The 14,400-nt window shown below is 36.6% G+C and overlaps 1 protein-coding gene across 1 annotated transcript in view; it reads right to left on the bottom strand.

The window, feature by feature from the left end:
- The window catches only part of PEX7 (peroxisomal biogenesis factor 7), a 45,951-nt gene that overhangs the window by 31,180 nt on the left and 371 nt on the right, over window positions 1-14,400 (bottom strand). The window contains exons 2-5 of the mRNA XM_075498813.1: window positions 13,470-13,527; window positions 11,805-11,955; window positions 7,230-7,307; window positions 6,813-6,921 (exon numbers count right to left, since the gene is read on the bottom strand). Coding sequence (XP_075354928.1) covers window positions 6,813-6,921; window positions 7,230-7,307; window positions 11,805-11,955; window positions 13,470-13,527 — 396 coding nt within the window. The remainder of the gene's footprint in view (window positions 1-6,812; window positions 6,922-7,229; window positions 7,308-11,804; window positions 11,956-13,469; window positions 13,528-14,400) is intronic.

The raw sequence follows: 14,400 nt of genomic DNA, 5'->3' as shown, positions 1-14,400 counted from the left end.
GCTAGGTATTTGGGAGATTAATAAAAACCCAAGAAACCTTAAACACTACCTGAAGGCAAAAAGGATTCTAACCAGGACGGATACAATGTTTTTCAAGAACCAAAGTACTGTTAACTTAAAGTTTTACTTAAAAAAATGAATCTGACTTTTTTTAAGTTCTGAAGCAAGAAATCTGATCTTCTGACACTGTTCTCTCATCAAGAGAAAAAAACCCCAAATAATATATCTTTAATTTACTGTAGGAAAAGAATTCAGCATAAAAGACACAACTATTGGCATATATGGTGTAACATCAAAGAAACCTCAATTAAAGTACTTCTGCAGTGCCATTGAATCATTACAAGTTAACACTACTTGCTTGCTTGTATGTATTTTTTAAATACTAAACCAGATAAAATTACTTAGCCAGAATCAAATAGAAAATTGTGGGAGAATAAAGAGCAGAACCCAAATCTCATTACTCTGAAAAACAATCTTTTTAGGCATGTTAAAATGATCATGCTGTCTGTTTCTATCACAGATAGTATAAGCGAACCTAGAACAGGATTAATAAAGCTCATGAGGTTCCACACAAAGAGACAGAAATAAAGTGACACAAATAGCAGCTTTATTTAAATCATCTAACAGGATTCTACTGAATGCACAAAATCTATTTCCATGTAGTACAACCTAGATATCAAGTAAACATAACTATCAGTGGAACGCTACTTTCCAACTGGTAATTTTTCGGTCTGATACAAAATGCTGTAAGGCTAAAAATCAGAAGATCTTTAAGTTATTTCAGAGAAGAGCTAAACAGAGTATTTTTCTGAAAAGAGTAAATTGTTAAAAAAAAAAAAATCAGTGAAAACTTTAATCATCTTGGAAAAAACTGAAATAAAACATAAATCTTGGGACAAAATTTTTATTTCAAAATTGACCTAACTTATGACTTATTATAAAACCATTCTTCAGCAAATGGCAATATTGGCTAGATAGCTAACTCTAACCCAAATGACCCAAAACATATTAATTCACTGTAAAAAAACTGTTACCGCATTTTTCTTCTCAACACTAAACCCTTATTTTACAATATGAGATTCTAATATAAAATATTCTAACCTGAAAGTGCTTTATATTCTAGGATGTGCTGCATACAATACTTTACTATGGTTAGCATGTACTATAAATTGAGGGCCAAACTCATTTCCTTAGAAATATTTCAGCTTGTACATTAGAGGTTGATTTAGTAAAGCTTACTGAGCACAAGACTCAGATGAATTCAATACTGTGCTGGTATGTCTTGAAGCAATAGACTGCAAATGAAAACACCCACCTCACTTCATTACACAGATTTGACACAACAAAGTAAGAAAGTAAATTATATATTAACAGCTTCTAGCATAAACAGCAGTTTAGCTAAACTGCAACAAAACACAGTAACTCCATAGTCAGTTTCCTCTCTAGATGCTCAATTTGTACAAGAAGGTACCATGCACTAAATTGAAGCTTCTTATTCCTTTATCCCTCGAGGATTTGGATTCCAAAAATGACCAAGTTTTGCAAAGTTTTGAACCTTGTTCATGATGGCATTTCTTCTAGCACATTCAACAAGCAAATAACCAGAAAAGCAAAGAGTGGACCCACACCACACACAAACTAATGGAACATAAACCTCTAGTAAAGTGTTTTGGAACTCATGACAAACCACTGTCATAGCAGAACAGAAGATTATTTCCTTCATTTTTTTAGGAACCTGAACAAACACAAACATCTTTGGAATTACTTGTCTGGAAGCCCCAGTCTCCAACAGCTACTTGTTTTGCCCTGTGTTACTTCTGAAGCAGGAATGTAAGCTGAAGCTTCAGAAAGCTGTAGCCAAAGACCTGACAACCCCAAATTTGGTCCAGGAACTTACACATGGAAAACACCTCTTTATTGAGGAGCTGCACTCAAGGCTATTCCTTTCCAATTAATTCATTAACCATCCTCTTAGCAGATGTACACCTTCCCCAGCTCATTATTTCATGCAAAATAATTTGTTCATTTTTAGTTTTCTTTCACAATTTGGATCCCAAACACAGAAAGGTGTGCCAAGACTACATGCCACCTGATTTATGAAACTGCAGCTTGACAACCCCTTAACTACACACATTTGTCACTAAGAGACCAGTAGGCAAGAAGACAAACTTTTTAAAAGGCAACTTTTGTTGTCAGGGCTGGCAATAAAACAAAATATGGGATAAACAGTGTTTTTTAATTTTAACCTTAAAGTCTAGCACTGAATGCAAAAGCTTACAAAGAGTGAAGGCTGGATTTACAAGTTCATCTGTAAACCAGCAAAGCTACAGTTCCCCAACACTTTTGTCAACATAATAAAAATTTCTCAGAAATGACCACACCTTGTTGTGGTATGAGAAAATTTTTTGCCCTGGACTTTCAGTCTGAAAAATAAGTCTTTGAACAAAGAATACAATTAATTGATCTAAATATTGATGAATACAGACATTATCTTGCAGATTTAAGAAACACTTCTTTCCCTTATTCGCTTGTTTAAGATGTTATGAAAACTACATCTCTGCCCTGATCAGTAAACCTAAGGAGTGTAGTAATGATTTAAAAATGAATGCAGCATTAAACCTGAGGTCCCAGTAGCTAAAAGCTAGCAGTCATTCTAAATCTGGGCCTTGTTGAATACAAAATATTCATATTTTCATTTGCCAGTGTCACATCTGTATCAAAGAATGCTACAGTTATGCAAATAAGGGTAAAATTGTACTCATTAATTACTTCCCACTGTTAAATTTAAAGGGCAATAAAAACAGTTGATACTATAAAGGACGCTTTCTTTATAAACCACAGGACCAAGCAAGGCCTATTGCTCTGCAGTTATGGAGAATCATTTAGTAGAACTGATTTACATTTGACTATATACTAATGTTGTGTGCATTTGGCACTTTCTTTATGTGCTTCTCGCTAATTTGCTTTCTGGGTTAAAAAAAAAAAAAAAAAAAAAAAGACCTTCTGGGCAAATGACACTGACTCATTAAACCCTTTTAGCCATGAAGATGCTGTTAAACATTTATGTCACTTCTTTAATGACATTTTCCACATCACTGTTTTTTCAGTGTAAGGCAGACATTTACCAGGGCTCTGGTTTGGTGCTGCACGTACACCTGAACATCCTGCTTATCAGCTCAGAAATTGTTACTGACATCACAACAGCAGCTATTTACATATACAGAATTAACTGTTCTGTTACTATTAACTCCCAATTTCAAACAAAAAAAAGACAAGCCATTTACTTGCTTTTTGAGAGTACAAATGATTGTACATGAAGAAAACAGTGTTGTAAAGCACCTCACACATCCCTGTAAATGTTAAATGGAAGTGTATTAGATGCTGAATAAAAGCTAATTTAACTGAAGCATCAGACATATTTATCTTCTGTAATTCAATTGCATTTTACTGTCCACTGCAGACAAACTTAGTTTTACTGTATGTATTCAGATCGGAGACTTAATGAAGCAAAATAACCACACTTAGTATCAAATTCTTTTTCAACTGCTTTATATTGCAGTCTTGGGTTTCTCATTTTCTTCACTCGTATTCTTTCTCTAGTCTCATAATAGTTTGAGAAGAAGTCATATTCCAAAAGCAAAGATTCAACCTTATTAGCTTCAGGCAAAAGTTGACTAGGCACATAATGGTCCTTCTGAGCAGCTATTTTACTGTGGCTTGCAATTGTGTTTGGTTTTCTGTTTCCAGTGTTCACAAACTAATTAGTTAAGTGGAAATTAAACTTCTGCTGGCAACTATGTGGATTCAAATAAAGGCAGAAAAAGGGCATGGGTGAAACATGCAAAAGGTTCCTAAACCTCCTTCCCTTTTGCTTATTTTCTTTAAAATAAAAAAAACCCTAATTTTAAAAAAGTGCATTGCTTTACTTAAATTTAGTTAAATAGGAAGCATTTCAAGATCAACATTTTTTCCAGTCTATGGTTAACAATATACCTAACTTATTTTAGTAACACATGCAAAATTGGAAGATGCTGCAACATGAAACAGTTCATTTCTGGTCTGAAGTGCTAAGACTTTATACTATTAAGATATGAGTAAGTATGTGGTTGTGAGTAGGTATGTGTGAGGTGGGATGAGAGAAAGGGGACAGGAGGAGCAAGAGAGAGAAAGAACACACACACACTACAATCCTAAAGCAGCGCAGCCTCCTTCAAAAAGGGAATGTTTCAATACCCTTCAACAATACTCTTCAAAAAGCTAGTGTTTTAAAAAGTTAAAAAAACAAGGGAGATGAAAGGAAGTACAAAAAAGTTTCCCTCCAGACATACTTTCAGTTACTAATTTTCGAGACAACACAAAGTTGCAAAAGAAGAGACCACAAAACTTCAGGTCAACCCTTTCAGCAAGTGAATCAAAGAAGAGAAGAGCTGTAAATTTGACACAGTACTATCACGTTGAGATGGCAGTTTTTCTCTCCAGCTCCAACTTTAGCTCAATAGAAGATCAGTTGTCAGTGAAATTAAGCTGTCACATAATTTTCTGTCATCCTTACAAAGTGTGTGGATCATAGCAAGTTTCAAATGAGGAGGTCCAGCCTCCTGAACAGTTCCACTTGACTTTCATCATGTATCTTGACTGACACAGTAGAATGTCATTAAACACTAAAGAGTGAAGTAAACTCTCTGAACATAAACTGTCTGATACGCCTTTCTTACAATAAGGAAATGGCATTTATACCCAGAGCTAGAGGGTCATGAGTACTTCAACTAACCACAGTCCTGATGACCAAAGAAAAAACTCCCAGTATGTATTTTCTGTAGTGAAGTAATCTAATCAAACTACAGGAAGATTTCAACGTAAACTAAAACCAAAAGCAAACAAAGAAACCTTTTCCACATCAGTGTGTCATGATTTCTATGCAAGATCTTTGAAGTCATTTCATTTAGAAGCACACCAGATGTTTTATTTCAGAAACCATAAGAAAGTTCACCATAATTTTGAAGACTTCATTTTCTCTTACCTAATGATTTTCCACCTAGCATTACACCTTAAGATTTTTACTTCACTCCTGAGTAGTACTTACAGAAGAAAAATACAGTGTCTTTTGTGCATGTTGTTTTTCCTATAAAATACTAGGAGTCATCAATCGGTGAAAACTGACTGCAATTAGCTTCAGCCTCCAGCAGTATATGTTAGTCCCTTTCAAAAATCAAAGTAAAATTCACAAAAGAATAGGAACTCTTTATTGTTCTAGTCAAAACTTCCAACAGCTGCACCCACTGAGTCACTCAAAGAACAGATCGCTGTACCCAATTTAAGTACCACCACATACAGCATCTAACAATCAATGTTTCCCAAAATTGTTCAAGTGGCAATACATTAGAAGATATTTTGGCTTCATAGCCTAGAGAATCAAATTTGAAATAACTAGCTGGATCAGTAAAGCCCTTTTGTTCATCTACAATGTCAGAAATTTTGTATGAGTAAGACTACCACGGAAGGGTGGCTTCCGAGCAGGACTTTAAAGAGATCATAACATGCCCTAGAATTTGCAAAAACCACTAAGCACTGTTTTGTCCACTTACCTTTGACCAAATGGTACTTAGTACTTCATAGTATATAGCTGCATTTCAGTATAACTGTTCATACAGCGTACAGGGCTCAATCCTGTAAGTTTCTGCACATCCTATTAGATAGGTACCTAACTAAGTGTTACCTCAATGAATCTTCAAATAAGTTGGAAATATCTGTGCACCAGCATCTGGTTCCAAGCACTACTATGTTAGAACAAATACATGTAACTTGTTAGTCATTCTAGTTCCAACTCTGCAAGCAGAGTCAGATGGAAACAGCCAGACTGAAATTTTATGAAAGCCATGTACACTTTTTCATGAAACTTCCTACAGAACAGGGAAGATAAATATCTGTGTGTACTCACTGTCTCTCTTTAACGTCAGTAACAGGAAAACATATTTATTACTTGCTTACTCTCTTGATACAAGAGCTAAACAATTTCTATTTAAATCAGTACAGAAGTCCAATATATTTGAAATCAGAGAAAGTTAAGCCACTGGAGTTAATCTACCAATATTTGTATTAAGGCAGTGTCTTACTGCCCCTCTATTTCCCAAGCAAACTCTGTGGCTCGCAGCACCCCTCACCCAGTTAGTCAGCAGTTAGGCTCCAGGTCTCGCTCCAGAGCTCTCCTTGTGTCTCTGGAGCAGGAGCAGTGTTTGGAAAACACTGTCACCTCACCATACAGTCTCTTTGCCTCTAGCAACACCCAACTCAATTGTGATTGTATTGACCACCAAGACTCATAGTACTAGCCAAAGCAGAAAAGTGAAATTGATGACTACCTTTCCCAAAGAACAAGGCACAGAGATCTCTAGCAGTACTTAAAACAGTTCAACGGGAACTGACTATGTTTCTCACAGAGCTAACAGTGTACTGACACTTGGGATAATTTGAACAAAAATGTAAGCCAGAACACAAAATAAAGCATATAACATGATTTAGTGATCCCTAATAACAGTGAGGTGAATGAGAATGCACTACATAAAATAACAGAAAAAACTGCTACAAGGTCACTGAAGTGATTGCTAGAAAACTGCTGATCCCTGTTTAAATGTCCAAGAGGATGATTTACAAATCGTAACAGAACCTACAAATCCAGCTGCAGCAATACGTTTATCTTTCCTTCTTCCATTTTTATGTATGACACACACTACCACCTGCTGGACAGAGTGCTGAACTAATCCAATAAAAACAAGGCTTTTTTGTTGTGAGAACCCCTTTACCGTCATGTTTACCTGAGGCAGACGCAAAACAGCCTGGGATGTGTGGAGACCATATAGTGCTGTAAATGACCCCTTCATGGCCTTTAAAAGTGCATAATGACTTCCCCACAGCTGGATCCCACTGAATAAAGTAAAAAGAAAACTGTTGAGGTAAGCATTCAATAAGAACGGAAAGTGTTTCATACATAAAAAAGCTTTATACATACAGAAAGGACTAAATTAACTTCTTTTTACCATGTATCATGGGAAAGCATTTGTATACTTAAACTGATACCAACTGAGGGATAAACCAACATCTCAGTTAAAACAGAATTTCAGCCTCAGTGTAAAAATAAAGAGGAAAAGTAAATCAATGCTGTTTCTTAACATAAAGAACTATCAGATCCAAAACAAATCACATTTTTCACCTTCAGCAGAAAACCAACATACCAGCTTGGCTGTTTGATCCCATGAACCAGACACCACTAGCTGCTCTCCTCTAGTTTGGCTCCAGTCAACACTGTATGCCTATAAATGATACAACAGCCTAGTTTAGAAAGAGCATTAGAATACAAGTTTGAGGCTCTAGTTAGCCGAAGTTTCACAAAACAGACCTAGATTTGCAGATCGTATCATAATCGGCTAAAAAAAAAAAAAAAAAAAAATCACACCAGTCAAGCACCACAAAGCTTCCCACAATGCCATTTACCTGAGCAAACATTAAATTTAACATCTCAGTCTGGCATTAAAGGTACATATAGGCTCAGGAAAGTATCCAAAAAAGTAAAGATGGGGTTTATGGCATGGCATGGCAAAATGGGGGGAGGGGGGGGAGAAAGAGTTGTTACAAAATCTACATAGACCCATCATCACTAGAAGTTTCTACCACTGTAAAAAGCCATAATTCAGACCGATTTCTTATCTCTGATCCAATTTTATTCAAACATCTACAGTTTCTAATTGCTAGCAATGTAAATGCCATCTCTCTTCAGAGCTGACTATGGAGTTGACTTTGAGGTTTTAGCTGACTAACAATAAATGCTTTTTCATGATATCTAATTCTTGTAAGAAATACATGTCATAGAATACTCCTGGTTTTCATCTTTTCCAGGTTCTATGACACTCTTTTTTTACCATTTATATCCTCAAACAAATAAAATAAAACTAAACTCAACTTCCCTCATGCCTAATCATTTCAGCTATTAAGAAATTACTTTTCACTGTATAGTTGAAATAAGCTCCCTCTTCTCTGACAGATTATTCTAATGTCAGTCCCCACCTTGACAGTGGATACCTTAACTCCGTCCTTCACTGCCAAGTTTTCAGCTCTGCTGCCTCAGCGAAAACAAACACTCTAAGGTAGTTCTTCAAATTACTTCAAACCTGAAAGTCTCAAAAACTTGTACAACTTCCACCTTCAAATGCACTGTATCTTTATCTGCATGACAGAAGGTGCATTCTATTCTGTCTAGTTTTACCTCACACCAAAATGGCTCAATAAGCTGCAGTGGGACATGAACCATTTCAGTGCTAAGGTGGATAAATATTAGCTGAAACAGTTTATTTGCTTCACCTCCTGACCCAATCAGACCTTTCATGACACTTCTCAAACATAGCCACTACCTACCAGTAGTAGGTGGCACTGCTCTCAACAGTCAGGCCACTAACCACCCAAGATTTGTACTCCAGCTAGGACAATCTAGTTCTAGCACAGCACTGGATCTAATCTGCAAGTCAACATACTAGATGCTGTGTTTGTCTTGGATAGATGTAATTGTGTGTTAAGCGACAGCAACCCTGTTTTGAAGGTGAAAATGTTTCAACCTGTGTCACCAGACAAAAAAGCAGAGAAGCTGGACTGGAAAAAAATCCAGCAAAAGCCAAAGTCTTCTATGGAAAGTGTCTGGTATGAGAAAGGAGATAGAGGTATCATTTAGCTACTTCTGAGCATTTTGCTTCCTAAGAAATATTTCAATCTATGCTAGATCCAGCTTAAATTAACTGTTCTTCATCTGTTTGCTTACTTCCCATAAGTGGAAGGCAACCACTGCCCACAGAAAAAACGAAGTGCATTATCTGCAACTTTCCTTTTTGATTTTACAATGTCCTGCTTTCTATATACTGAAAGGCATATTGCTCTGGCACCATTTTGTGCTAGCTCCCTTCCTTGAGGAGCTTATAATCCAAATGTACAAGACACTCAGACAGTACTTGACAAAAGCCAAATAACAAACTGAGAGGTAATTCTTTTGTTTTTCCAAACCATGCCTTTACCTCTTGGCTTTTCTGCTTTTGCCAGCTAACTACCAGTACTACAGCTCATTAAAACACCCTCCCTTTCAACCTGACTCCTCGTATTTAAAATAACAACAAAGGAGACACACAAATACCCGCTCATATTTTAAGAATGGAATACATCATGGTGGCTCTCGAGCTCCTCACAAACATTAGCCTCTCTCCGTCCCCCTGAATCCGTGTGATGGCCTGTGTTCAACTCCTAAGCTGTTGCTGCTTGGAAATGCCCCTAAATATATCACTACATAGTATGCCTCTTTCACACAACAGCCCTATGAAGTCAGCTCAGTTGAAGTGTTTGGCTCTCATATTCATGTCCATGATTTTCCAGAAACAAATACATCTCTCAGAAATACGCACTTCTGTCACACAATTCACCTAGCCCCACCTATTTGGGATGTATCAGATCTACTGCACAGATAAGGCAAAACACACATATGGCTTACAGCTCACTTGCAAGCTCTCAGCACATAGATCTGTTGAACATGTGTTGACACGGATCTGTGTACATATGGCAGACATGGTTGGGACTGCCCAGCACTCTGCAGCTGCATCGGAGGCAATGGGACAAATTGGAGGCAAATTCTCCTTCGGGCAAGAATTACAAACAGAACAGACAACAGGCTCAGAAAAAGCAAGAGCTGTTTTCCATTTGGCATGTGACAGGTCCAGGTAATGGGAAGAGAAAGAAAAGAAGAAGGTGTGGAGAACCAAATAAGGTTCACTTTTATTATTCTTTCCTTTTCGTGCCATCATCCAACATAAATTTACAGACGCTTCAATAGAAGCTGTGTTGAGCAACTGGGAAAGACTAATAACACAGCATAAACCTTAGTTGTTAATCTTTTAGTGCTTTATCTTCAATCATAAAATACATTAATACTAGTTGATGCCTAAACAGCAGCAAGAAATGCCTCAGGCAAGATGAAAAGATTATGAAAAAAAGATGTAAAACCATAAAAAATTAGTTAAAAATAAATGTTCAGGCCCACTTTACTAGACAAATTTAATTCAAGCATTCTATTGTCTCACATTCCAGTGAGACTTCATCAAAACCAAAATAAATTAGACTAATTTATTCATGAGATTCAGCAGTTGGTTAGTGCTGGAATAAAGCTCATTGTCCTTTGATAATAAAGATGCACTTTTAAATTAAAAATGCATATTCTTTTTGAGGAGGGACAATGATCCTATTTAGAAAACAAGAAATAGATCCCTGTCAATCTTGCATTAGAAATATTATAAAATGCAGTGACAAAATTGTCATTAGAAATGTCAGACAGGGATTAAGAATTAGGAAAGTAGTCAATCATTTTAAAGAACACTGTCTGCCAGTGTTTACCACAAACTATGAGGTATATTCCCTCGGAGATCTATCCTCTTAATGCATGTCTATAAAGAATCAATACAAACCTTTTGTATCTCACAATAAACACTCGGCCCATGTTTCCTATACTGTCTTTCTAACTCACGGTTGAATGCGTCCACCTCCCCATGCTACCTGCTAAACTAAGACTTGGACACAGAAATGTTTACTTCACAAACAACAGATGGTGTAGCAGAACCAAAATAAACTTATGGACAGAATTCCAATGAGAAAATGATAGAGAGAAAAAAAAAATTGGTATTATGCTTTGCCTACATCCTTCTGTTACTACCATCAGCCTTTGAACACTATCATAAAATCCTGATCACAACTACAAACTCATCTCTCAAAATTCTTTATTTACATAGTATATGTATTAAACCAAAGTAGCAAAATTACAAAGAAATAAGGTACAGAAGATGGACTGTCATGTAACTGCAGTCACTCAGCTTCTAGCTTTGTGCTTCATATCCGAAAAAATCTTGAGGTCTTTGTGAATACAAAACTGGATTTTCTCCATCATTTTATTGACTACATATCCACTGGGTTATTTTATTTGGATTTATGTCATTTAGACAAAGCATTAGTAATCCAGGCTAAAACTGACTGCATCTAAAGTTCAAACACTTGACAGAACTGAGTGGAGAGTTAGAAGGAAAGCATGAAGAAAAAAAAAAAGGGGGGGTAGAAAACTCACGGGAAGATAAATACACTAAAGCATAAATGTCCTTAAAAATATGCAAATATATTTATGCACATGAATATAACATTTTTCTCTACCCATATTTCACTGTATAAAGAAACTGAGATTTTAAGAAAATCAAATGCAATGGCATCAAAACAAGGTTAAAAAAAATACATGCTGTCCCCATATTTGACTACTGTTATTTGAGTAGGATCTCACAGATGCTAGGATGGGAAAGGATAAGCAGTTCCCGGGTACAGCAGAAGTCCTAAGGATCTGCATAATATGTATCACTCTATATCCTCAAGGATAACACTGCTATATACATCAGCTGTCTGATTTAGACCTATCCAACAATGCTCTCTCAAAATCACAGAATGACTGCAGTACTTTCATACAACATAATGATTACTTAGCCTACAAGAAAACACAAATGTTATTTCTGAATATATTAGGTTTATGTAATTAAGCGGTACCTACTACAGCATATGAATGTACATACGAATATGTACAACAGGTAATTCACTTTATATTCCAAATAATGTTAAGTCATACATTCAAATCATAGAACCAAATAAAGTTAAAAAATACTCACTTCTGATTACAAGTCCACAAATAAGTCTTTTAATAATTCAAACATTAGATTGTCCATTAAATTTTTCAAGTGTGCCTGGTTTACCTCCTGAGTGTGCTCTTTATAGACTTGCAGTGGACCTTTGGTTTTAGCTGTATCCCAGATTTGCAGAGCTCCATCTCCGCTAGAAGTGATCAACACATGTTCATTATTCTCACTCCAGGTCACATCGAACAGGCCATCATTCCAGTCAAAACTAAATTGGAAGAATGAAGATATTTGTCCATGAGAAAGCACGATATAGAAGTCTGGACTAGTTACATGCAAAGACAGTATATCTTTAAATCACCCTCTTTACCATTCTAAACAGCATTTTTATATATTTGAGTTTCCAGTAAATCTCCTTACAGGTAACTTACTTGTTATAATGTCAACTTTTACAACTGTATGCCAGAATAGGTTGATTAAGTTAAAGCATACATGAGACAAGGACCTTCCACACACAGAGAATGAAATCTGCCAGGCAAACAGAGAGAGAGGTACCACAGGTCTCAGTCTGATCTACGGTTTCTCCAAGATGTTGCTACAGAGGTAGGAGCCCTTTGTCTGTAACAACTGTGGTAAACAAAGAAGTAAAATTGTTTGTGTTGGGAGAGCTCTATCCGATTCACAACCCCATTAGGAAGCTGAGTCACAATGAAAAACCAACAGAAAGACAGTCATGAACGTCTTAAAGATCTCTACACTCCCTTAAAAGGGCTTTCAACACACCAACAATTCATCATATGGGATCCAATACCATATATTAGCTGCTCTGTAGCAACTATCAATGGCTGTGCTGTTATCTGATGGTAAATATGAATTCATTTACCCCCTTTTCACTGAAGGCTCAGCTAAGCTCAGGATAAACTTCATGGCACCCTGCAGTAATGATAAGGGAAAGGCACACATACAGAACGTTTCAATAGGGAAAATGACACAGTTTATGGCTCAGGAAGTTACAGGACTTTCTACCACAAAGTAAGTGGAGTCACTGGAAACATAGAAATGAAAGTACTAAGCCAGAGCACTCAGTAGAACTAACACAGTGTTGAACAGCTTCAAAGAGTCTTGCTTTATAACTAGGAATTAAAAACAATTTCTCTGAACACAATTAACTATTTGTTAAGCATTCCTATTTCAGCTCTCTTAATCTAAACAATTGCTGTTTCAAAACTTCCTTTAAAAAAATTTTAGGTCAATGATGGTCAAGTATTAAACCCTCTCCTTCCTAATCTTTCTCCTCCTCCCATCCACAACACAAATCAAACTCCTCTCAGACCCTTGGAATATGGGATCTCCTAGGAAGGACCTCCATGACTTTACACAGCTTCCTGCTCTATTTTCAGTATTACTCAATCATAAGGGCATAAATTTAGGTGTCAATGCACTGTTCCTAAAAAGCTAAAACTTTCAATTTCAAGCTAGGGCAGAGAGGCTGCTTTTAATTTACATTGTCAGTTTTCTATAAAATGGTTTACACTACGGAAAGGGTGCAATCCAGATTACTTCCTATAACAAAATATATGCAATGTAAACCTATCATTTGTATGTAAATACCAATACATTCATTTGTACGTGAATACAAAGACATGTGTTCAGTAGATACTATAGCATGGATACAATACTTTTTATCACTAACAATAACCCAAAATATTTGGGTTGTGTCTTGTACTCACAGGTACATACTAAGTTTTTCTCTCGCAAAAATAAAACATGAACCTATGTTACCTCCTGAGCAGAACTATCCCAGCTTCATTTTGTTCCAGCACTGCCAGAGTTCCACAACCTAAACCAGCAAAATAAAACAAAACATCACAACAAATTCCTCCATGCCAAAGAAAACTATTGTGGTTCTGACATAGCTCCAGTGTGCAAAATACAAAGAGCATCTGAACTTTAAGAGGCCAATTAGTTACATTAATAAACATCTTGTCTCTTGTTCTCTAAAACAGTAATTCATTTACATCAGACTGTTTTGGGTTTTTTTTTTTTACTCCAATATATGTGCAGATGAGGTTGGAAAAGAAACAACTCGCTTATAAAGCATAAAAGTGTGTTTTCCCCATGAGCCTCATGTTACAAACATACCAGCACGGGGTTCCTTTTTATCTTTTTGATAACACAGCAGTCGTAACACTTTTTTCTTTCTCCCCCTGAATCTAGTAATACAAACACAGCTCACCAGAAATGAAACAAATAATTCAGTTCTGAGAAAACACACATGGGTACTGCTTTCCCGTATAACTGGGATATTGTCAAAGCAATTCCACATTTAGAGACTTTCTTTAAAATGAATGCTTTCAGGAGCAATACTCCCACTGGAAATGAAAAAGGTCCCAATGCTGAGAAAAGCTCTGCTTTGCCTCTTCAGCGGGACCGTGGAGTCGCCAGGGCCTGTCTGGACACTCAGTGACTGAGACTAGAACAGTTAAAATTTTAAGGAGAAAATATTTTCAGGCATTTCATTCACATTGTGTATGTCTCTACTACTATATTTATTCTCGACCCTATAAAATTAGTGCTCCTCTAAGAGGGTCTTGTGAAAAACACCACCAAAACAGTGGGTTTGTATTTCCCTAAGCCGGAGAACCCGGCAGCGGCCAGCACCAGGCGCGCAACCTGCGCCGATACGAACCCCCGCCGGGCACAGAGAAGGTAC

Source organism: Mycteria americana, chromosome 3 (assembly GCF_035582795.1).
Source record: "Mycteria americana isolate JAX WOST 10 ecotype Jacksonville Zoo and Gardens chromosome 3, USCA_MyAme_1.0, whole genome shotgun sequence".
In the NCBI taxonomy this organism is placed as follows: domain Eukaryota; kingdom Metazoa; phylum Chordata; class Aves; order Ciconiiformes; family Ciconiidae; genus Mycteria; species Mycteria americana.
The sequence above is the reverse complement of the archived record's forward strand: the minus strand, read 5'-3'. Positions and strand labels throughout refer to the sequence as shown.